Source organism: Trichosurus vulpecula, chromosome 1 (assembly GCF_011100635.1).
Source record: "Trichosurus vulpecula isolate mTriVul1 chromosome 1, mTriVul1.pri, whole genome shotgun sequence".
NCBI classification, from domain to species: Eukaryota; Metazoa; Chordata; class Mammalia; order Diprotodontia; family Phalangeridae; genus Trichosurus; species Trichosurus vulpecula.
Genome location: NC_050573.1, coordinates 201,749,394 through 201,775,516, shown reverse-complemented (window position 1 = coordinate 201,775,516; position 26,123 = coordinate 201,749,394). Strand labels below are relative to the sequence as shown.

Genomic DNA, 26,123 nt, shown 5'->3' with positions numbered 1-26,123 from the left:
GGTTCATGCAGCTAGTGTCTGAGGCTGGAAATGAACTTGGGAAGAGGAGTCTTTTAGACTCCATACCTGATACTCTATCCACTGCACTACCTAATTGCTCCATAATAAAAGCGCTGCCACAAAGTTGTGAAGTCTCAGTTAAGTATAGATACCTGAATTGGTGGTGAGCCCAGTCTGCATAGTTGGAATGGAGAAATTGGGCAAGTGTGATCCAGGTTAGAAGAGTAGCAGTATAAACAGTAGATGGAATTTAAGGTTAGAGGGCAATTTCTTGTTGTGTCTAGTGTCCAGACTGTGAAGAGAGGGAGGCAACAAGGCTCTGGACAGGGTGACATTCAATTCATGTGAACATCCAAGAAGGCACTTCTGAATGATCCTTGCAGAGGGAAGATTGAAAAGTGGCAGGTGGAGAGAGCAAGAAGAATGCAGGCTCCTTGTATGTATTTCTTCACTCCCATGCGAGGATGTATGTTCCTTTAGGGCAAGAGTTTTTTTGCTTTTTATTGTGTCCCCAGCTTTTAGCACAGTCTTCAGTATTTAGTAACCGCTTAATAAGGGCTCGTGGACTTTCTCTGAAGCCTTCCTTTATACATCTGAGGCATTAAAAAAAAAGATAGTAGATGGATTTTAAGGGATAGTAGTTTTATGTGAGAAACTTAAAACTTGTTCCACAAAACAGGCAAGCAAAGACCGACTTGTGAGGCACATGTTTACTACAAGGACGTTAATGACTGGATTGTATTATTGGTATCGTAATAAGGTTTTTGATCTGTGATAACACTGTAGGTACCAACTTCCTATAATATAAAGAGGCAAATCTGAAAGTTTGGAGTATGAATATTTCGTTGAAACTTCTCAAGTCTGTAGCTGCGCTGGTTCCAGCACATGTTCTGTCATCAATCGAAGGTACAGCTGATCTTTATTAGTTCCTAACACCTCATTTAGAACCAACCCACACGTATAAATGGCTTCTGTTGTGTCTTTCTGTTGGAAAAACTCCTCCTCCCTTGCTGTCTTAGGAACTACTGGTGCTTGAAGATTGGAGTATATGTACAGGGTTCAAATTAGAGTTGAAGAGCTAAGACTGTGTTTCTCTGAATTCCTCATATTAATTGTGAGGGGTTTTGGGGTGCAGTAATATTTCATTATATACCACAATTTGTTCAGCCATTCTACAGTTGATGGGGTACCAACTTTGTTTCCAACTTTTTGCTACCACAAAAAGTGCCGCTAGAATATTTGTTATATATGGAAGCATCATTTTCAGTGTGGCTCCCTTCAGGCATATGAAGAGCAGTGAAATTTCTGAGTCAAGGAGTATGAAGTCTACTTACCTTTTTTTTGGTTGGGGGGGTGGGAAGCATAATTCAAAATTGTTTTCCAGAACAGTTCTATCAGTTTAAAACTTTATCAAAAGTGTTCCTGTCTTCCTGCAGCCTACTCCCATGCTGACTATCTTTGTGTTTTGTCTCCTTTGCCAGTTTTACTAAAACCCTCCTTATTTTACAGATGATACTGGAGGCTCAGGAAAGTGACTTGCTCAAGGTAACATACCTTATTAAGAAGCTTGTAAGGGATTTGAACACAGTTCCTCAAACTTAAAATTCATTGCCCTTTTCTCTTAACTATACTGTCTCTCAAGTAGAAAAAATGTTAGCTTTCAAATGCTTAATTTAGGAAGGCTTCCCAGGGGAGGAGGGATTCTTGGAACAATGTAAAATTGACTCTTGAAAGCTTTTATTTTGGTCATATGAGAACTCAATATCTTTTCTTCTGTTTGTTGTCTTAAACTGATGTAATACCACCTATAGGGATTTTCAGCTTGTGTGTGTTTGTGTGTATGTGGCAAGGAGCTCCTTACTACAGGCCTCTTGATAATTAAAATGTGTAGAAGACATTCTGACAGTCCATAAATTGGGGGATGGGAAGCAAGCAATCATGTATATTTCCAAATGGGTAGGCTTTAAGAGGGTATCATGGGAGTCAGCACAGCTACCATTCTACTCCTCTTTCACTGTTATTTTTGCTGATAAGGTACACAGATCAGCCATGCAAGTTTAGGGCTGTGGTAGTAATGGCTTCTGGCTGTATCCAATTTACTTATACTTTTTTAGGGGGTAGTGGTAGTTAGTAGTTGACCTGTTAAGTGACCATAACTTGCAGTATGATTTTGCTACCATATACTACTGAAGTATAAACTGACTTCAGAAGATAAGATGTCAGGCATATCTTGCTTAGAGCCATTAATTGATTCCATGAAAATACTTCATTAGGTGACATGGTTTTATTGGGGGCAGTTAGCTCTTTAAGAACAATGTTTGTACACAGGAATAAGTAATATGGCAACAGAATTTATGGGTTACATTTTGTACTGTTAGAGGGAGTAATAGTATCACATTGATGAGATCCCAGAATCATGGGAATATTGAAGAAATGTGTATAGGTTCTAGTTAAACAGAAATAATAAAAAAAAAACCTCTATCCTCAATGAGCTTACATTCTACTGTGGCATACATCATATATGAAGATAGTTTGAAGAGTAAGGGAGTACTAATCATTGGGAGAACAAGAATGGATCCACCTATGTGTTGGTAAGCAAAATGGCCTTTGGCTTTTTTTGAGTAATTCAGTGTATTTCATTGAGCCTTACTAGGTGCTAAGCCCCAGGCCCAAACCCCTATTAGGTGTTAACCTAATCTATGTGGATGTGAACCTCCCAGGGTCCTAAGGGGAGGGGCCAACTCAAGAACCAATCTCAGACGAGGCTTGATGACATCAAAAACTCTATAAGAGGAGAGAAGACAACTTGAAGATTGATTTTTTTGTTGGAGCCAGAGACAGCTACAGCCGAAGCTGAAGATAAAGCCGAAGCAGGAGCTGCCGGTAGCAGAGCCGAGGAGTGCTGAGCAAGGGCCTGAGGCCAGTGGGTAGTCTTGTTACCAGAGAGGGGAAGCATGAATATAATTTGGTTTAATGCCATCATGTTTTTCTGTGGCCTCCTGGTTACTCTTGTGAGGTGGACTTATTGGGCCTGGAAGCTTTTGATCAGAATATCAAAATGGGGATGCTGGTTCATGGGTCTGTTACTTTGGAGCTTGAATAAATGCTTTAATTCTTCTGCCTTCTACTTAGAGAATTCCTTGTATCCTGCGGTTCTGAATCGTTCAGACATATATATGATTCTCTTTGAAATCATAAATTCTGCCTTCATAATACAACCTAGGACATGACATTTGTGCTGAACCTTGAAAGATTCTAAGTTAAGGACGTAGGTGCAGAGGGAGTCCATTCTAGCCACAAGGAGTTGCCTATGCAAAAGTATGGAGATGTGGGGTAGAATGTGCAGTTTGCAGAACATCAGGTAGGCTGGAATGTAAATTATATGAAGGGAAGTAAAATGCCTGGCATGGTAAATTGGAGCCAAATACTGGAGGACTTTAAATCCCAATCTGAGAAGTTTGTATACTAGAGGTACTAGGAAGCCAGGAGAGATTTTTGAGTAGGAGGGTGGCCTACTCAGACCTGTGCATTAGAAAAGATTACTTAATTTGCTCTGTGGAAGATGAATTGGAGAGGGAAGATATTAGAAGCTAGGAGACCATTTAGGAGAAGGCTATTGCCATAGGACAGGCAAGATGTGATTGCTTGAAATAGGTGGTCTTGTCAGTATAGAGAAAGGCACTGATCTGAGAAATTGTGAAGATGTAGGTAAGACTTGGCAATTGATTGGATGAAGGAAGTTAGACAAAGGGAAGAGTTTAGTATGAGTATTTTTAAAGCTGGGTGATTAAAAGATGGTGCCTCAGTAAGAAGGATGGGTTCTGTTTTGGACATTTTAAATTTGAGATGCTGTTTAGTGGACCTTTAGTGATGCGGTAGTGAAGTTTAATAGTAAGATAAGGGCTGGATATTTAGATTGGGGGGTCATATATGTAGAGATGATCACTTAATCCATGGGGTTTTGATGAGACTTCAAAGATAGGATATGGAACAGGGGTGGGCAGACCACAGGTTTAAATCTAGATGCTCACCTGCTTTTGTGCAGCCCACAACTTTATAGTTTAATTGTAATGCAATTTATTGTAAATACGACGTAGCTGTCTTTAAATGTAAAAACCATTCTTGGGACCTTTATCTTACCAAAAATAGGCAGTGGCAGGATTTGGTCCTTGGGCTGCAGTTTGCCGATCCTTGATAGAGAGACGAGAGTCTACACTAAAATTTTGGAGGCAGGAAATAGATGAGGATCCAGCGAAAGAGACTGAGGAAGAGGAGTCAGGAAGGTAAGGGAGCAATGAGAAAGCTGTATCATAGATGCTAAAGGAAGAGGAGTTATTCAAGATTGCTACAGTATCAGAACCCTCAAAAAATCATTTTAATTGTTTTGGTGTAAGATCATTAGAGGAGTCATTAGAGGAGACCACTGAAAATTCACTTCAGCAATTTCATTAGTTTGCTTTACTTATACTTTTTTCCCTCCTTTTTTCTTTCCATACCCACTGATAAGCGTCTTCCAGTGAAGATCAAGAGCTACTAGGCAACTTAGTCTTAGAGAGTTGCCTGATGTAATGACTTCCTAGGCCCTCACAACTGGTTTGTATCAGAGTTAGGACTTTAAACTCAGGGACTTCTAACTTCTCGTATGACAAGCTGGCTTTCTATTCATTATGCAGTGTTACTTAAAAGAGGATGATGATGATAAATGTTAATTTTTTCCTCTTTGTATTTAGAACAGCTTTTTAAAAGACTACTTCCTTCTGAAGCGTTTTTGCAAAAAGTATTGTTGAACATTGGCATTTGAAAAAGGGCAAATAAAAACTGTCTCATTCGTTTCGTCCTAGTTATAAAAGGATTCCTGTTCAGGTACAGGAACTCATTAGATTACATAAATTTTGAGGTCTTTTTCAGCTCTGACATTCTATCTCACCTGGCTTACCTTTATATTAGAATTTTTCAACAGATACATGAGCCCTTGCATAAAAAATAAATGCTTGGAGCTCTTTGCCGCAGCAGTGGTGGCGTGTGTGACTCTGGGCCAGCCCTTGTTCTGAGCTCCCGGGCTGAACCTAGATATAACAACCATAACGGTGAAGCAACTTCCACAATGAAAACTGAAGCCAAGGATGGAGAAGAGGAGAGTATGCAGACTGCTTTCAAGAAGCTAAGGGTGGACGCAGCAGGATCCATAGTTTCTCTTTCTGTTGGAGAGGAAGCAAGTGCCAGAGCATCAGTTAGGACAGCTACAGATGAGACCAAACCTAAAACCCTATGTGCATCTAAAGACAGTTGGCACAGTTCTACAAGAAAGGCTTCCCGAGGAGCAGTGAGAACCCAACGTCGTTGGCGTTCTAAGTCTCCAGTCCTTCATCCCCCAAAGTTTATACACTGCAGTACAAAGGCTGCATCTTTCACCAGTCAGCTCAGACACAAAAGCCAAACTGACTGTCCTGACAGCAATAGCCTCCTAGGGATTCTACCCACTAACAGTTCAGTGCAAGGGAATGCTGTATTTCTTCTTAGTGAGGCTAATCACACACGAGCTGTGAAGGAGCCCTTGGGGGCCACAGTTCCTGATGGTGCATTGGAAGGCAAAACAGAAGAAGATTCCGCCGATGTTGCCCTGGCCTCCCAAGCAAGTCTCAAGGCCAGTGATCTCTCTGACTTTCAATCAGTGTCCAAGCTAAACCTGGGCAAGCCATGTGCATGTGTAGGCAAGGAGTGCCAATGTAAGAGGTGGCAAGACATGGAAGTATACTCCTTCTCAGGTTTGCAGAATGTCCCTCCCTTGGTGCCAGAACGAGATCCACCCTCGAGGACTACTCGCAGTCTTTCCATAGCAGAACTCCCATCTGGCTCGCCCCACTCTTGTTCTGAGCAAGCTAGGGCCTATGTGGATGATGTAACTATTGAAGATCTTTCAGGCTACATGGAATATTATTTGTTCATTCCCAAGAAAATGTCCCATATGGCAGAAATGATGTATACCTGATAGCAATAAGCAAAATCGTATGCTTTAAAACCAATGAAGGGTTGGAAAAGTGACTTAGTTACTGGCAGACCGCTCAGCCACTCTGTGTGAGAAGATACCTTCTTCTGCTCGCTGTGCTTGCAATAAAAAACATTTCTTTGCATCTCAAAAAAAAAAAAAGTGCTTGAGATATATAACCACAAAGTTGTATAGGTAGGAAGAAAAGAATTATCCTATGATTTTACATCTTTGAATTTTCATAGAATCTTAAGGATAGAATTGGAAGGGAACTTAGAACATCTTGTCTAACCCTATCCATTTATAGATGAGATCTAAAAAGGGAAGTGACTCATTCAGGGTCATATAGGTAATAAATGGCAGTCAAGATTCAGATTTCCCATTTTATTGCAGTTTCTTTTTTTAGATTAAAATGAAACAAATTTATATAACTAGCTAAAATCTTCAGACTTGGTGTTTAGGATTATTTTTGCACACAATTATTTGTCAAAAAATTATTTTGGCAAAAGGCTAAAACTATATATTAGGCCTTAATCCTAGGAAACCTAAGAAGTGACTACAACTTAATTGCATTTTTTTGGTGGACAGTATGTTTTTAATTACAAAATATTACTATAAAACATAAAGAAATTATAGATGAGTCTTTTAAATTGAAGAGTTTTTTGCATTAAACCTACTTTTTCACATTTTCACAATAATGTTTTGGATATTTGATATATTAATAAGGACGCCTTGGAATGTTTTTGCAGTTAATCCTTTTCTTTTGTAGATGAGTATTAAATTGTATATTACTGACTAAAAGTGTTGGCCTGTGGTGGGTAGGATTGTTTTCTGATTTGTTGATTCTTTTTTACAGTATTGACAGAACATGAAATCATTTACATTTTGTATGATATTGATGATAAAGAAGTATTTAATTCAATAGGAGTAATGGAATAAGCATTTATTAAGTATCTACTATGTGCCAGGCAGGCACTGGGCTCAGCGCTTTACAAATATTGTCTGATTTTACATAAATGAGGTAAAACAAAGTACTGACTTTTAAAATGCATGTAAAAAATTGTACAGGGTATTTTGAAAGATAGAATAATAGAATTTATTTTGTTTGATCTTCTGATTATTAGTATACGGTGATGAATAAAACAGGCAAGACACAGGTTTACCAAAGGCATTGAGATACTATCATGGAAGAAGTCTAGTGAAGATTCCAAGTTGTGGAAGGACTCTGTTTTGGGGGAAGACTCCAGATGTTTCTGGTTTTGGATGATATTGTACTTATTGTGTTAGCCCCTGGAATTTTGCAGAGCTTTCTTGATGACATCCGTAAGTCAACAAGCATTTATTAAATGCTGAGTGCCCTTCACTGTGCTAAATACTGGACATACAAATACAAGCAAAAAGAAAGACAGTCCTTGCCCTAAAGCAGCATACATCCTAGTGGAGAAAGTATATAAAGGAAGGAGGCTCAAAGGGAGATGGGGGAAGGAAAGAAGGTGCTCAAATTGTGGCATGGTGGAGAAAGCCAGTAGTGTCTAGAGGTTGAAAAATAATGAAGACAAGGTTTACCTGCTTGTGTTTTTTTAAAATATATTTTTATTTTGTTAAATATTTCCCAATTACATAAATTTTTTTAACATTCATTTTTAAAAATTTGAGTTCCAAATTATCTTCCTCCTTGCCCCCTCCTCCTTCACTCCTTGATAAGGCAAGCAACATGATATCAGTTATACATATGAAGTCCATATTAACAGGCATGTTCTTAAAATGGAATTCTGAGAGAGCTGACCAATTAGAGGAAGGGGCAGTGTGGTAGAGAGTACTTCCAGAGTGAGGAGGCTGGGAAAGCATAGTGACCTTCCTGGGTGAGAAGGATGCCATAGCATGGTATAGAACAGGGGTATCAAACACAGGATTTCCCTCATCCCGCAACATTCCCTAATTGGAAAATACTTAAGAAAATTAAAAATACAATAAGATGTAGATGATATTACATTTTAAAGCTAAGATAACACACAGTTTTGCATTTGAGATTGCTGTAGAAAGTTCCAAGAGTCACTACAGTCTGGACCTTAAAGTGGAGTTTCTGGGATGAGATGACTTAGAGATTTCAGGAGTTCAGGGAGAAATGGGTTGTAGGTTCAGAGTTTACTTATGGTATGAGGAGTCCAGAGAAAGAGCGACCTTTCAGGGTGAGGAGGCTGCTATGAAATTTCACCCTGGTTATTCACACAACAAAACTCAAGAGGAAGAATGCCTATTGTCCAAACTGTGATATGCAGTTGGATGATGTGTAAAACTTACTCATCATTATATTTATTTGGCACAGACTAGTAAATGGACAACAAGCATGGCCAAAAGTGGAACAGTGGTTGAGATGGGTTGATGAGAATTTTTTGAGAATAAGCCTCTCTACTTAGCTGGATACCTTAAATATAGTGTGTCATTGGGTCCATATTATGAGTTGGATAGTCACTAGATGAACTGCATTCCAGACTGAGAAGTATATCTGAATGGATTTCATTGGAGAAATTGTATAGTGCTTTGAAGGATTCCAGGTTGGCTACCATAACAGAAAAATGACATCAATATTTTTCTGGTTATGCATGGAACTCCATGTTTTTAAAGAATCAAAATTATACCTAACAGGGCAATGGAAGGCAGGTGGAAAGTGATAACATCTTACCAAAAATGACTTGCATATTATTTCATGTGATAATGCACCCCAAAAAAGACATCAAAAACATGTACAACCAGAAAACGAGATGGGCTGAATATGTGGAAAAACTTAAATGCAACAGATACATATTCTAAGTGCTGTATTCTTAGCCAAGAGTTTTTAAAAGATGAGACCTTAGTTATATTGGTAGAATCCTGTGTGGAGTATATGTGGAAAGATGTGGATAAGAATTACACAGAGTGAGAAGATATGGAAGGGTCCATAGAATCATAACTTTAGACCTGGAAGATACTTTAGAGTCCAGAGGCTGTGTGTGTGTGTGTGTGTGAGAGAGAGAGAGAGAGAGAGAGAGAGAGAGAGAGAGAGAGAGATGGTCCTCTTTGGCAATCAGGTGTGAAACCTATGGACCCCTTCTCAAAATAATGTTTGTTGTTTACATTTTGATTGAAGGAGGTACTAAAGTTAAGTTAGAGAGTAATGAATATGAAAGATATAATTTTTTTTCCCATTCAGGTTCATGGACTGTGGATCCCAGGTTAAGAACCCCTTGATCTAGTCCAACTCAGTTTATTTTTAATGTACCTTGTTTTACTTTTTAAAATAAAAAATCATTTATTTTCTCTTTTTCCCAGTTTTACTCAGTGCAAAAAAAAGAAAAATAAAACACTTGTGAGAAATACAGATAGACAAGCAAAACAAATTTCTTTGTTGACCATGTCCAAGAATTTAGGTTTAATTCTGCATCTTGAGTTTATTACCTTTCTTTCAGGAGGTGGGTAGCATAGTTCAGCATGAGTGGACTCATCATCATGCTGAACCATGGTTATTTGCATTTATAAGAGTTGGTCATTGCATTTATAAGAGTTCTTACCTCTTTCAAAGTTGTTTGTCTCTACAGTATTACCTTATAAATTGCTCTCTTGGTTCTGCTCACTTCACTCTGCCCCAGCTTACGCAAGTTTTTTCCCAGGTTTCCGTGGAACTGTCTCTTTTGTCATTTCTTATCACACAGTACTATTCTATTACATTTATATACCATGATTTGTTCAGGTACTCTATTAGTTTCTAGTTCTTTGTCACCACTAAAAGAATGCCTATAAATATTTTTGTAGCTCGGGATGCTTTTCTTCTTTCTTTGATACTAGTCAAAAGGAATTCACACATTATTTACTTTTTGAACATAGTTCCTAATTGCTATCTAGTATGGCTGGACTGTTTTACAGTGCCATAAATTTTGCATTGATGTGCTTATTTTCCTGCATCTTCTCCAGCACTTGTTATTTTCATTTTTTCATCTTTGCCAATCTGATGGGAATGAGGTGGAACCTCAGCACTAATTATTAGTGCTTTGGCAAATTTTTTTCATTCAGCTGTTGATACCTTGGATGTCTTCCTTTGAAAACTGCCTGTTTGCATTCTCTGACCATTTATCAATTGAGGAATGGCTCTTATTCTTATAAATTTGAATCAATTGCTTAGTGCTCTTCAATTGGACCCAACTCTTCTTGATCCTATTTGGGGTTTTCTTGGCAGGCATTGGAGCGGTTTGCCATTTCCTTCTCCAGCTCATTTTACAGATGAGGAACTGAGGTAAACAAGGTCAAGTAACTTGCACAGGGTCACACTGCTAGTTTAGTAAGTATCTGAGGTCATATTTGAACTCAGGAAAGATAAGTCTTCCTGACTTCAGGACCAACACTGTATCTACTGTGCTTCCTAGCTGCCCTTCAGTTATTTATACGTTTATCAGAGCAGCTTGCTGCAAAGATTTTTTTTTTCAGGTAACTTTCCTTCTTAATTTTAATTGCATTGATTTTGTTTGTGCAAAAACATTCATTTTATGTAATCATAATTATCCATTTTATCTTATGTAATCCTCTCTGTCCATTGTTTGGTCATAAACCATTCTCCTGTCCAGAGATATGATAGGAGGTTCTTCTTTGCTTCTTTGATGTGTTAATAAACATAATAAGTTATGTCTTCATATTCTATCTACTTGGCATATGGTATGAAGTGTTGGTCTAAATCTAAATACTGTTAGATTACTTTCTCGTTTCCATAGCAGTTTGTGTTAAATAGAACTTGCTTTATACCAGCAGTTGGAGAATTTGGGTTTATTGAACATGAGGCTACTAAGTCCATTTGTTTTTATATGTTATGTACCTAATCTTTTCTACAGATTGATTTCTTTATTTTTTAACTAGGAGCAACTTGTTTTGATGATTATTGCTTGTTTGAGATCCGGTACTACTAGGCCCTCTTCTTTCCCACTTAATTTTTATCATTTCCCTTGAGATTCCCACCCTTTTTAATTCCTCTGAATGAAATTTGCAATTATTTTTCTAGCTTTCTAAATCTATATTACTGGTATGGCACTGAATAAGTAAATTAGATGAGGTTGTATTTTTTTATTGTTATGATAAAGGATCCTACATGTGAGCTCCTCCAATTTCTTAAGTATGTCTTTATTTCCACAAATATTGTTTTATAAATGTATTCATGGAATCTCAAGTATTTACATACTCTCCAGTTAATTTTAAATGAAGTTTCTCTTTCTATCTCTTCCTGCCAGGTTTTGTGGTAAAATAGAGAAATGCTGATGATATTTGTTGGTTTATTTTTTATCCTGAAACTTTGCTGAAGTTATTGTTTCAGTAAGTTTTTTGGTTGACTTTTCCTGGGTTCCCTAAGTAAATCATCATAACATCTACTAAAAAAGCAATAATTTGTTCCCTCTTTGTCTGTGCTTATTTCCTCAATTTATTTTTCTTGTCTTACTATTCTTATTTAGAATTTAGGGCTGACTAAATGAAGCCAGTAGCTCAGTGCTTTAAAAAGTGCCCTTTTTCCAGAATTTTCATCATGGACATAATATTTTTGGCCCACTCATATAAAACTGGAAAAATATACTTCACAAAATCATGATCTCAGGCTGTTTAATCCAGCATATCTGAACAAGAATCCCCTTTACAATATTTCTGAAAAGCAGTGACCGATATTTCCTTTAAGTAAGGGGGGTGAGAGAGAAGAGAGAACCGCTACCTTCTGTGACTACCCATTCTTGTTTTGAATAGCCCTAATTCAGGGGTTCCCAACCTTTTTTGATCCTAGTAGTGTTTCACGTTCAGTAAACTTGTATATGCATATAAGTAGAAAAGAGATTAATTTTCCATAAAAGAAATTTTCTTTTAGTATATAATTTTTTTAGTATCATAAAATTATTAAATGTTTATCAGAACATAGACAAATTAATGAGACTCTTGATTTTGCTCCTTGTTGTCCAAGAGTTTTATTCTTAGTATTATTTTTTTAATTTCAGATCCTTTATTTCATGAACTTAAACATTAACAAAAGTTGAGCAGACTGTAAATTAAAGATTGACGAATTTGTTTAATTCATACTGAATATACTCAGAAAGTATAACTTTTCTTCTCATCCAAGACACTTACAGTTGACAAACAGCACAGGAGAACAAATGACTTAAAAGTTGTGTACTCCACTGAGTAATGACTTTCAAATTTATAAAGATGCATACATTGCTCCAACAATTCAGTGCTGGTCTGCAGAGGACTTCGCTGACTTTGTTGCTATATAAACACTAAATTTCCAATGCCAATTTTTTTATTTCGATAACTCAAGTTGGTTGACTGTTCTGGTCGAAGTTGAGAGGCACAAACATACATATTGCAGTTAAATGAAGGTAACAGATCATACTTCTTCAGTTTCCTTTTTCATCATTTACTTCAGGAGCAAATCAAAGTTCATTCTTATCTTTTGTAGGACTGCCATACGTTCAGCCATCGGATATCACTGGATCACTTCTTCCCTTTTTCTTTTTTACCTCCCTCTCCTTGTTGAAGACTTTGGTCACCACCTCCTGTTTTTTGGGTCCTTGTTTTTAGTTTGGGTATCATTTTAGCTGCACACAACATTACTTACTTACTTTGTCAGTTGGGATCGATCTTCCCTCAGCAGTGGTCTTCTTGTTATTTAAATATGCAGGATAAATGCAAATGAACCTGTCCTTGTCCACTGGAGACCTATAGGCAAATGCCATCTCTTGAGGGACTCACGATCCTCTAGTCTGGGTGGTGAGAAAATCACGGTTACCCTCAGTATTATTTTTAAAAGAGACTTGCATATCATGTTTAGCTTCCAGTTTGTTTCTTTCTTTGTAGTTGGTTGATGGAGAAAGCAGTGAAAATCCTGATTCACAGAGATATGATGTTACAAACAGAATTGAAGCTTTGTGAGAACCTTTAGTAAGAATGGGATATGCTTCTCCAAGGGCATGTAAAAATATTGTGACTTCATCATTGATTGGGAGGTGATTTAAAGTTTCTGGTTATTGTGGTTATCATTTAGTTTGTCTCTAGTTGGTTTTTTTTTTCTTAGCTTAATATCAAAAGGGTTTTGTATCTAAACCTCCACTAACATTACTGCTTTTGTAATACTTCAGTAGAATAATGTTATTTACCCAATAGTCCCTTCTGACAACCTTCTTTATCCCTGATGGATACCTATATCTCAGACTAGGAACGCTTGCTCTAATCATTAGAATTAACAATTAATATAATTCTTTTTGTATGTACACACTTACTACTTGAATTTGGAAAGTATAATACATGTCACTCCAAAGTGTTGTCGAGTATGAATAGTAGTAGGGATTCATCTGGGGGCTCCTCAGACTCAGTTTCCCTTGGCACCCAGGGGAAAGGAGGCTGTGGCTGGCCATTTTTTGGCCCAGGAAGGACCCAGGTGTCTGCTCAGTTTTCTTTCTCAGTTTCTTTTCTCAGTTCTCTTCCTAGAGAACGGAGATTCTTTATTCTCATACCCAATTTGGATCTTATCCTTTTGTTAACACTATTGCCTTATAGCAACATTGTATCTTTTAAAGTCATCATTTGTTGTTGCACAGTTGTTTTTCATTTGTGTCTAAGTCTTCATAACCCCATGTGGGGTTTTCTTCGCAAAGATACTGGGGTAGTTTGCCATTTCCTTCTCTAGCTCATTTTACAGATGAGGAAACTGAGGCAAACAGAGTCAAGTGACTTGCCCAGGGTCACATAGCTATTGAATGTCTGAGGCCAGAGTTGAACTCAGGAAGGTGAGTGTTCCTGATTCCAGACCTGGTACTCTATCCACTGTACCACCCTGCTGTTCAAAGTCATCCAGACTTTAAGAAAATGAGTTTGAACTGATAGCTTTCTTTTGGACAGTTAGTATAGATATTTTATCCTGAGGAAAAAAGAATTTTAAGGGTGGTAAGATAGGGAGGAAAGGATTATTTGGGGCGCTCAAAAATTGGGGATAAGTCCAAGCAGTTAGAAGCATGGAGAAACAATCTACAGGTTTGCCTAAAGCAGTGGTGTAGAACCTGTGGCCTTGAGGACACATGTGGCCCTCTAGGGTCCTCAAGTATGGCACTTTGACCGAATCCAACAAATTTGTTCTGTGAAGTTTGGATTCAGTCAAAGGGCTACATTGAGGACCTAGAGGGCCACATGTGGCCTCAAGGCTGCAGGTTCCCCACTGCTGGCTTTAAGTCTCAGTATGATAACTTTTAGTATTGTGGCCTAAAAACAAATTTTAAAGTTATTTATTTAAAATTATGCCTGGAGCAGAAAAATAAAAATATGCTTTCCTTGTGACATATTGTAATTTCCATTTATGTTATCTTAAGTACTTGGTATTAGTTAAAATTAAATTACTTTGTAGTACTTTTGGGAAGAGGCTTGTTGAAGAATACAGTGACTGATTTGAAAACATCCTGAAATTTTTTAAAGGATAAAGTTTTTATTCTTTATTGTGAAAATCTTTTAGAAATGTATTAATTTTAAAAAATAATATAAATTTCTATGTTTGACATTCTAATTTAAATTTAGCAATTTTTTGGACAACTCATCAGTTATACTAAATAATATCCCCTTTTAGTTGTAATATATAACACTTCTGTTAAATAAATGGAATGAACAAAAAAATGGTTTTTCTCTGCACAGATATTTTAATCATTATAGATTTTCAAAAAATCATTTCTTTGAATTCCACTGAAGAAATTTTCTCATGGTGTTGAATCTTGAAGGGAATGTGTTAGAATGGCTACTGCATTCTTAGGGTATTTCAGTAGAGATTGTTTTTTGTACCTTAAATTTTAACATTTCTTACCAAATAAAAATTACGAAAGAGAAGATTTTGTCTATTGATGTAGCCAAAGCAATCATTGTGTTTGAGCCTCGAAAGTCATAAAACATTTAAAAATCTCTTTGAGAAGGTTTTTTTTTCTATTTACAGAAGAATGATTTAAAGACATTATGTTTTTCTTTACAAATAGATGTAGAACAGGAATTGTCCACTTTTTAAAAACTCTTTACATATTTATCTTCAGGATTTCTACCCTCCACTATTAAAATTCTCCTGACGGGCTGTATCACAGTCATTTTTCTACTTGACTCTCCAAATGAGATTCCATCATTTCTTCATCATGTGTGGCCCTGGCTCTCCTGGAAAGTCTCTTTGGGCACAAGTCAAAAGACAGTTTTTTTATTTTAAAGCAAAGTGTTGATGTCAGTAAGATGGAAAGGTGTGTGTTTGTATAGTACATATATTTATATATTATTGGCCTGATATAAATTACACTTTTTTTGAAAAAACTAATATAATTCTTAGTGTGATCATAGACAATAGCTGAAGCCCTTCTGATCTCCCTAGGAGTGACGATTTCCCCACTTGTACGATCTGTCAGTTAAGGGAGGGTGACCAACCTTAACACTTAGCTTTCTGAATCTAGGTTCTAAGTCCCCTAGAAATAGGACTCATCTTGACAAATTCTCCCAAGGCCCTTTCCTTTCCATCATTCTGGAATCTAGAGGGAATTATGTGAAAATGGTAGCATGGGGTCCTTCTGAAAAGATTGGGCATCTGTATAGAAAGAATGTTTTAACTTCTAGTAAAAGAACTTGGGTATAAAATGCTGGTTCCTTTGTGACTTTAGACAAATGACTTAACCATTCTGGGACTTAGTTTTCTCATCTATAAAATAAGATTGGCTTATGTTAGAAACATACTTTGTCTAGGAATAAACAATACTCATTGGAAGGCCAGGAAGGTTTTAATTATATCTTACATACTCCTCCTGAATAAATGAGTACATCCCCTGAAAGGAGTACAGGAATCAGACAAATGCCGGTCCTTTTATTGACTCCCTATTTGAATCTCCCTCCTGGCTCATCATTGGCCAGATGCAACTACCTTACCTGCCCATGTCATGCCTCCCTCAAACAGCTCCTTAAGCATGCACGGACAAGCCTCTAGCCTTTTACCTGATCAGAAGCCCCTAGGTCACAGCTCTGATTAGAACCAGTCACCTGACTTACATTCTGCTAAAGCTGGGCTGGGGAGGAGTAGGGGGAGGCTACTTTAAACTCTGGGGAAACAAAACTCCTCCCATCTTTCCCACAGCCTAGATGTCTTCTAAGATTGCTTGCTCCTATAATGGCTCTATACTCTGTTGAGTGACTTGGACTATCAGTGATACTTGTAAAGTTGATTAGAGGTTTGTGCCACACAGCTGAAAAATAGATAGTGCAGGGCAAGGGTGGGGAACCTGTGGCATTGAGGCCACAAATGGCCCTCTAGATCCTTGGGTGCAGTCCTTTGACTGAATATAGAATTCACAGAACAAATGCACTTGAAAGGATTTGTTTGTAAAATTTGGATTCAGTCCAAGGGCGACACTTGAAGACCTAGAGGGCCACATGTGGCCTCAAGGCCACAGGATCCCTACCCCTGGTATAAGAAGACTGGAAAGGGAGGAGGGGCTGTTTTGAGTGCCAAACAAATATGGAAGTAAAAACCAAATTTTACCTTCCCTAGAGGCTTTTAGATACTATTATGGTGGTACAAAAATTTATACATACAAGTGAATATAAAGTATATATAGAAAAATAGAAATTTCAAGAGATAGAAAGTAGTAACAACTGGGTGAGAGTGGGTGGAGAACAGGAAAGGCCTTACTTGAGGAAATAGGCCTTAGAAATGCTTTCCCATAGATTTCTCACCATTCTCACTTTTTCCTAACTTTTTCTTCAAGTCACCAAGTTTTTAGTATTTAGGGTATTGCTGATTTAATTTGGAGAGTTTTATAAAATTCTTCATTCTTAGCAATAAATATTTGTGGGTAAGTTGCAGTTATTTTCATTTGTGAGAATTTTGTTAGTATAATTATCACAAATATTGTAATTGAGCTATTCTTTGAAGAAAGGTTGGGATCTGAAAGGTGGAAATGAGGATAAACAGTATTCTAGACTTGTGAAAAGGCTTGGTGTGAGGGAATGTTTTGTTTGGGAAACTGGAGCGCTGGGGTGTAAGTGAAGAAGTAATAATGTAACTGGAAATGCATATGGGAGCCAGATTGTGAAGGGCTTTATGTTAGGTTGAGGAATTTGTATTTTATTCTTGAAGCAGTAGGGAGCTATTGTAGATTTTTGAGTAAGAACGTGATAAAATCACAGCCAGATGTGTTAGTAGACTTTATGTATTATGGGATGTGTTAGGGTTTCTGCCATTGTAGATTTGAAATAAAACCAGACTTAGAGTTTTATAATTTCTGCTAGATTTTATGTGATCAGGTGGCAGAAAGTTCTCTTCATTATCATTATAGTCAATACCCTGTGTGTTAGCGTAAACTTAAATATCTTAGATTTAAAAAAAACCTTTCATATTTTAAAATCCAACTTTTCATATTAGATAACCTGTACAGTACTTTGCAAACCTTAAAGCTGTCTATAAATGCTAGCTATTATTATAAATTACTTTGCTATGATGCCTTATGTTTTTGCTGGACAAGTTTATTTACTTTAAAAAAGTAATGTTTCTTTCAATTAGGACAGTGGTTTTTTTTTCCCCTTGAATTTAACTTTGTGTAATTCCACAAAGTACTCATCACAGTGTAAAAGTGTTTTTGGGTTCCTAAAGGTTATGCCAGCGTATAAGTTCTGGTAGGTCCCACTATGCTAGAAATTCTTTGAATATCCTTAGTATGGAGAGGATCATCACCAGTGGGTTGGCTATTTAGTGATGAATTCTTTAACCTTGGCCACCCACAAAACTAAGATTCAAAATTGCCCTTAATCGTATGCAAACTTTTGCTTTTGCTGAAAGGATGATGATAAGAGTGGTCGAAAGGGAGGGAGGGGATGCTAAGAATTGTAGGTTTTAAGATAGACCATTTTATAAGATAGACTTTAATTTGTCTGGTGGTACTTTAAAATGAGAGCCCCTTTTCTAGTGACGAGTTATACTGATAGAAAAGCTGAATCATATGTGTCTTGATGTTGTCACAATAAATCAGAATAAAGAAGGACGTAGTAGCTAAATGAATGGATAACTTACAGTTATTTATTTGAGAGGCAAAGAAGTTGGCAGTTTTATCATATGCCTAGAGGCAACAAGAAATATTTATTTGATCATCTCATGTTGAAATATTTGCAATAATTACATTTACAAAATTCTCACAATGAAAATCATTGCAATTTCTGCATAAATAGTGATTGCTAAGAATGAAGAGATTGATAAAATTCTCCATATTAAATAAGCATACGTGCTGAAAACTTTGTAACTTTGAGAAAAAGTTAAGGAAAAGTGAGAATGGTGATATGTGGGAAATCATTCGTCCCAGAAGCATGAGAGGTTAAAGAGTTTTCCATTATACAGCCTCATGATTTTGCATCATGAGTGCTTTGAGAAAAGAATTGAAAGGCACTGGACATTGGCATAATGAGCACCAAATCCCCAGTCCAACCCAGTAAACATTTATCAAGCACCAACTCTTTGCCAGACACTCTGCTACACGGTGGGGATATTGTGAATAAAATGAAAGACAATATCTGACTTCAAGGGAACACACAAAAGGAGTCAGGAAAGGGGGGGGGGAGGAGACCAGGATACCCCATTCAGGGGGGCATCTTGTTGGGTGGAGTTGAAACCAGGCAGTGCGGCAGATACAGAATGAAGTTATTGGAAAAGTCCAGTTCTGACCTCTATAAAGGAAGGCATTGGGAAGAGTGTTAAACTCCACCCTCCAATTAGAGGGGAGATTGGCAGGGAAAGACTAGTTGATATGGGAGTCATCCATGAATCAGCTCTCTGTGTACTCAGACCACTGGCTTGTCAGGGTAAAGATCAGTAATAGTAAAACACTAGAAGTAATAATGATGATGATGATAATGGGGGAAATTGTCATACAGCTGAAACAACTCAATTCTGAACCACTTATATTTAGATTCTAACACAAATTGAAAGTAAATAGATAACGAGGAATGGAAAAATGGACAATAGAAATGAAATTGCCACCAATTATAGTAATTTCATATGGAAATTTAAGCATCATAAATGAGTTACCACAGCAAAAAGATTAGAAGAGCCCAGAAAGTGCTTTAATAAACACCTGCCTTAGCAATAGAGAGTGAGATTAGACTTGTGATTTCATTGATATTGGGAGCTATTAGTGAGGAACTTCCTTTATGAATGCAGGTCAAAGCTTTTTCAGAACTTACACAGTTGCCTGGAACATGGTTAAGTGGCTTGCCCAGGTTCACCCAACTAGTCTTAAGTCAGAGGCAAGGCATGGACCCAGATCTTCCTGGCTCTGAGTCCAACTATTTAACCATTATCCCACATAGCGTTATTTACCAAATAGAGAAGAATTTGTGGTCAAAGGCAACACAGGCATACAATATGAACTGATTTGTAACATCTTAATAAGAATGATTGTTACTTATGAGCCACATTATCTCATAATAGGAGGAAGCCGTGACTGATAAAAACCAGTTTGAGAGTTGTGTCAAGAGACTTAATGAAACAAAATCATTCCTAAGGCATATAAAGGTAAAGATGGAAATCAGCAAACAAAAGAAAAAATGGAAAAAGATCTGCCAAGGTTTTTACAAAAACTTTTAAACATCAGGTACAGTAGAAGCACTGTTTTTGAACTCTGTAGAGGAGATAGAAGTGGCAGTAACAGTAAGAAATGGCAGTAACAGTATGAAGACAGGAAAAGCAACCAAAGTGAACAAAGTGTATATACAGAAGGTAAGATATGTGTGGAAGCTTACAAAATAGTGAGAGATGAATACTCAAGGGGAAGATAGGGGAAAATACCAGAAGTATAGTTAAAATATCATATAGACCTTAACAACCCCCTGCTTTTCACCCCCAAAGTCCTAGAAAACATCAACTACTCTTCTGTACTCCAACTTCCCTCTTTCTCAAATACACAATTTTTTTTTGGAGCATCCTTGATGAGGGGGTATTAGTAGGAAACAAACAGGCTTTCACAAATGATATTTAGTAATGGATCATGTCTTTACCATTTTACATTTGACTAAAAGATGTAAAGAATACAAGATCCTCCTGTGTTTAGTATTTGTAGAATATGAAAAAGCATTAAATTCAGTGGATCAAAATTCTACCTTAAAGATTCTCTTTCAGTAAATATCTCACATCCATACATTAGAAATATTCAAAATTTCCTTTAAAGATATAACAACATAAGTGGCCTTCTTCAATGACCCTCTGATTTCAAATATCAAGCATGGTGTAAAACAGTTGGATATGTATGCTTGACAAAGATGTTCCCCCTGTGATAGAGGAGATCCAGTATAGAATTAAAGAGGTATTCTCTTTATACGGCAAAGTTCCACATATGCTGCTGTTTGTGTATGACATTGTGTTGGCTGCATTTAGCTTTGGAATGTTGCCTATCTTCCTTCTGGAAGAAATTTATAACTATTTTTCAAGAGTGTGGGATAAATATATCCATAAAGGAAAGACCAAGTGGATGAAGCTTGTCTGTTGTCTAGACTGTGACATGAAAGGTCACTGCCCTCTCTTGTTTAATGTTGAGTTCACTCTGAAATTCCATAAACTTATCCATAATGGTGAAGTTCCTTACCAAGAGCTTTTCTGCATTTCTATATCCATATCTATATCTATCTCAAATATAGTCAGCTGGGCTCAGAGTTGAGCAGGAGGAGAGAACAGATTATTAACGTTTGGGAAATTGCAATACCTTTAATGATCTCAAGCTTACTTTGGAAGTAAAAGCCCATGTTTTTAAGTGCCAGCATTCTAAAAGTGTTGCCATATGGCAAAAGATGGGATGAGGATAAGAAATAAATATCATATACAGGGAAATGGAGGTATGAGCATGGTAGGTATGAGCAAGCTCTAAAATATGACCTAGGAGGAACTTCAAAGAATAGGATTTAAAAATGTCATCAAGGAAATGTATGGTTAGAAAGATGGGTGGGTATGTGGTGAAAGCTAGGTAGCCAGTGGATATGGACAAGAAATGCACAGGTTGAACGTCAAGGATGTGTTGCACTCTGCACAACCAAATTGATCAGATTACAGAGCCTTTTGAATATTCTAATAATAACAATGATAATAGTAACAGTATTTTTATATGGTACTTTGGGATTTGCAAAATATTTTACATGTGTCATTTGATCCTCACAACAGTCTTTTGAGGCAAGTTACTCATTTTGCAGATGGTAAATAGGCTGAGAAAGATTAAGTGACTTGCCCAGGTTTACAGTTAGTAAGTATCTAACCCCAAATTCAAACTCATATCTTCCTGACTCCAAATCTAGTACTCTATATACTCTGCCACCCAACTGCTTAGTATTTGGGTTAATTTTGTGTAATTATTGTGTGTGTGTGCATGTGCACGCATGTTCCATGGGTGCTTTATAGGGAATACCAGCACTGAAGCCAGGAAGAACTGGGTTCAAGTTTTGCTTCCGACACATACTGATTGCGTAACCCTGGACAAATACCTTTCAATGCGCTAAGCAGAGCTAAAAATTGTAAGACTAGAAATTGCCAAGAAGGTTCCAGTCTGCATTGCTTGAGGGAGTTTGCTCACTGAAGTTATTTCTGCCATTGAAATCATAGTCTCTACCTGTCTTTGTGCACACACATAATGCATATGTGTATATATATCCACATAGAGTGCCTTTTTAAAATAGATCTTATTTTAGAGTTATTACCTATAACGGGGGACATCTTGGACTTTTATTACACATCTTTTCCTTAATAGAATAATTTCAAATGTAAATATAAAAGAATATTGGAATTGAAGGTTGCAGAGACTGTCTAGTCCCACTATGCCAGAATAAGTATGCCCTGAACAGCATACTTAACACATGGCCATCTACTTTCTCTGAGAAACCTGAATGGTGGGGGAACTTATTCCTAAGGCAGTCCATTTCATTTTTGGATTGCTGTAATTGTTAGGAAGATTTCCTTTATATCAAACTAAAATCAGTTGTTATACCTAATTCTCTGGGGTCCAGAAGAATAATTATTCCCTCTTCCATTTGATAGCCTTTCAAATAATTTACATTTCATTTCACTGATCAAGACTTGAAGGGCATAGCCACTATAATGACCTACCTTCTGTTTCTGAACCTTTGTCTCTGTCCCTGGAATGCACTCCTTTCTCATTTCAACCTCTTAGAACCAGTTTTCTTCAAAGCACAGTTTAACATAAAACCGATCCTCATCTTCGAAGCTACTCTTCCCCTAAATCACCTAGCATTTATTTTGTATCTACTTTTATATGCACATGCTATTTCTCCTGATAGAAAGTAAAAAAATTCTGGAGGACAAGGACTAGTGTTTGGCACCTTTTAAGTGCTAATATATTTGTTGATTAAACGACTGACCATAGATTTAGAGCAGGAAGGGAAACAGATCATCTAGTCCAGACCTCTTATTTTACAGTTAAGGAAATGAGGCCCAGAAACTTAATTTGAGTGATTAGCCAATGACACACAGGTGGCAGAGCCATTATTTCTTATGAAAGAGTCCTCCAAATCTAGAGCCATTTCACTATTATCATTCATCTTTTTTTTATGTTCTGTATGCCTTTAATAATAATGTTTGCCATTTGTCATACATAAGTTATCGTTGGTAATATGTTGAAACTTCTTTCTTTGCCAAATGGCATTTCCATTGCTCTTATTTTTACTTATTCTATGATTTACTGATAATGGGATTTCAGCAACTTGTAGTGATATTAATTAATTTCTGGCTCTTTTTTCAACTGTTAGCTCAAAGATCAGTGAAATAATTTTGAATGCCTTTTTGCTATGTGAATATTTATTTAAAGGAAATAAATTGTTCCTGAGTGGCCTTTTTGAAAGGGAAATTGCCCATCCAAATTATTTTTTTAAAAAAGCAGGCAGAGTAACTGTTAATTAAATATTGAATATTTGTTACAATTAACTTGTTGATTTTAGGTCCAGTTTACGGTATAAAACAGTTGTACCTGTATTTTTACATGTATATTTTTGGGGGGCCCTTATGTTAATGTTTACAGTAAGTTTATGGTCATTTAGAGAATAAAAATTAAAATTTTAAATTGCTAAAGAAGTGTGTAATTCTGCCTTTTCTTGATAGCATGTCGTTTAACATTTCTTTGGTTTATTTGATGGCATGGAACACAGTCACCAATTATAGCAGTTCTGTGGGAAAAAATTATTCGCTTTATGATTACTAACCTAATGAAGATTTAAAGGAACAACCAACACCTTATAGTGAAAAGTGAGGATTGCTTAGCTATTGATTCAGTAGGATGATTTATATATTAGACTGTAAGCTCTTTTAGAGCAGAAACTGCCTTTTACCTTTCTTTGTATTTAGCACAGTCCCTGGCACAGAATACGTTGACTGATTTAGTTGCTATTTTCACAGTTCGTAGAGGGCTATGTAAGAGATTTTTGTACTTATGTTAAAGTCAGTATTGAATCCATAACTCTTGGTAAAGAACAGATAAGATAGAAAAGGAAAAGACCTTGGGAAAGGAGGATATGTGAGATAACTAGGTGATAAGATATATGAGCTGGAAGCCACATTAAGCAAATCTTCTAAGGTAGTAGCATTATCTTACTGCTTTTTATGACCAGCTAGCTTAAGGAATCTAAAGAATTTTTACTTATTTAGGAATATGTTTTAGAATTGTTTTAATGTCCCATTTCTTTACTATAAATTGTTTATCTGTAATTTAGAAACATCCCCTAGTACAGTTTGAAAAGAACTTCCTTAGTTTGACTTCAGACTCTTTGAAATAATAATTTTTCTCAAATTTATCACCATCATATAGTTTTTCAGGTAGCCAAATTACTTACATATATTTGTGTAATGAGAATGACAACCAATGTTTATTGTCTATACTTGTGCAATTTTGTAGATGGAGTTTTAACATTGAATGCGGAGAACACTAATTATGCCTATCAAGTTCCAAACTTCCATAAATGTGATATCTGTCTGCTATCTTTTCCAAAAGAGACACAGTTTCAACGCCACATGAGGGATCACGAGCAAAATGATAAGGTATGTATTTTTAGAAGGGAGAACAAGAATGTGTGCGTTGAAACTGAAGGTACCTGTTAAGATGAAAAACTTCAAATTAGGTTTTAATCACATTATTAATTAGAACTTTCTGAGTACATATTTCTTAAGGATTACAAAAATTTTCACATCTACTGACCAAGAGTCAGTATTTTGATAGTTTCTTTTATTTGTAGTATTTGTTTTTGACTTATCAATAGGTTTGTGAGTTTTTAAAGAGAATGGAAACATACCATTGAATTCAGGTATGTGGATTATGAAGAGAGAAATTGAACTCTTTACTTAAATTTCTTTATAAAATATTTCATTTTTCAGGAGTTTTGTCACAAGCTACTGACAATAGAGAGTATCTGTTTTCTGTTATTAATTTTGTATTTGCATTTAAGTATAATAGTATTCTGGATGATATTTTAGGATACATTTTAGAAAGGAACTTACTCTTCTGAGTAGAAATTCTGAATCTTCATTGTGAAACCCTATTTATGTCATGAATTACAACCTTAGCATCTCCATGGAATTAATTCCTTCACACATAAAAAGTACCAGTAACAACTGACCAGTGCTTCCTTTTTTCCATATGTGTAGATAAATTTAGGGTAATGGGCTGTCTGAGACCAGGGAAACATAAGGGATCTTTTTGCCAGGGAATATGGGTATGGCCAATCCAGGCTTTATTTCCAGAATAAAGCACTGATATCACTAAAGCCTTGCTTCTTTGTACTAACATGTAAAGTGTTACCCTCTTCCATTCAAACCCTAAAAGAATAACTTTCACCAGAATTAAATACTTGATGATTTTATTTAGCAAGAAGAATGTTGAAAGTTTGTTTTCCCTTTGTTTATTTCTTTCCATTTAAAATTTCAAACTATGTTAAACATCCTTTTTGGATCTGGACATTTTTTATATTTGAGATCTGTGTTTTCACCTGAAATGTTCTTCTATATTGTAGTCTGAATTTGGTCACCAATACAAGTGAACCTAGCTTATTATTTTATGCAATTTTCTTATTCTTAAAAATTGTTTTCTGAAGACCACAACATAATATATATGTGCAACAATTTTTATAATTATCTTTTGCACTTGTATGCTGCTGGTCTAATTCTTTGGAAAGTGCTGTAAAGGCTTTGCTATGTGCATTTTGGAAGAATTTCTAGATTTCTGTTATAGAAAATAATCCCAGAAGTTACCAGGTAGAAAGTACTGTATTCTATTGATGGTCCTTACTAGTATTTTAAAATCTTTTAATGTACAAAGCATCTGTGAAAGATATTTGTATTTCAGTGGCTTTTTCACTTTTCTCTCCAAATAGCCACATCGATGTGACCAGTGCCCCCTTTCATTTAATGTTGAGTTCAACCTGACACTTCATAAATGTACCCACAACGGGGAAGATCCTACCTGTCCTGTCTGTAACAAGAAATTCTCCAGAGTGGCTAGTCTCAAAGCGCATATTATGCTACATGAGAAGGAAGAGGTAATGATTTTGGCGTATACTGTTGAAAATGATTTTTTTTGAAAGCATCTGGTTCCCAGTGGGAAGGAATTTTAGGTGTAAGTCAAGGACAGTAACCATACATATGAATTAAGAAAATTTTATTATTCTATCAAAATTGTCTTGGCCAGTCTCATATTCGCTGATTCAGTTTCTAGCTGTATCAGTCTTCTAGAGTTGAGGCATTTTAAAGTAGTATATTTCCAGAATCAAAATATGATTGACAAATCAGAGATGTGGGACCTTGTGGAATGCTGCTGTGGAAGATACTGTTGCCACTAAGGAAAGAATACGAGAATTTCCTTGTCCCTGAAGGTAGTCATATTTCCTTTGCTTATGACTTTCTTATAATTGGAGACTCTAATTAAAGGGTGTGATTTTTTTTTTAAAGCAGTCTCTGTACTAGGGTGAGTATTTCAGCAGGAGATAAAATATTGGAGGAGTTCTAGTCCAGTTTCCTTTGCTGGTAGGAGAATCCATTCAGTGTGAATGACAATATTTTGATAAAACGAAGTCTTTATAAAAATTTTTAAAAATATATTATTAGAGTTAA

At 36.4% G+C, this 26,123-nt stretch overlaps 2 protein-coding genes and 1 pseudogene across 2 annotated transcripts in view; 2 read left to right on the top strand and 1 right to left on the bottom strand.

The window, feature by feature from the left end:
* Window positions 1-26,123, top strand: part of ZNF236 (zinc finger protein 236) — a 228,706-nt gene that overhangs the window by 10,046 nt on the left and 192,537 nt on the right. Inside the window, exons 2-3 of the mRNA XM_036760000.1 lie at window positions 23,917-24,059; window positions 25,388-25,552. Coding sequence (XP_036615895.1) covers window positions 23,917-24,059; window positions 25,388-25,552 — 308 coding nt within the window. The remainder of the gene's footprint in view (window positions 1-23,916; window positions 24,060-25,387; window positions 25,553-26,123) is intronic.
* Window positions 5,105-5,989, top strand: LOC118850516 (annotated as a pseudogene).
* Window positions 12,479-12,720, bottom strand: LOC118850526 (signal recognition particle 19 kDa protein-like). The gene is given in 2 exon segments (XM_036759988.1): window positions 12,479-12,606; window positions 12,609-12,720. Coding segments are annotated over 2 exon segments (240 nt in total).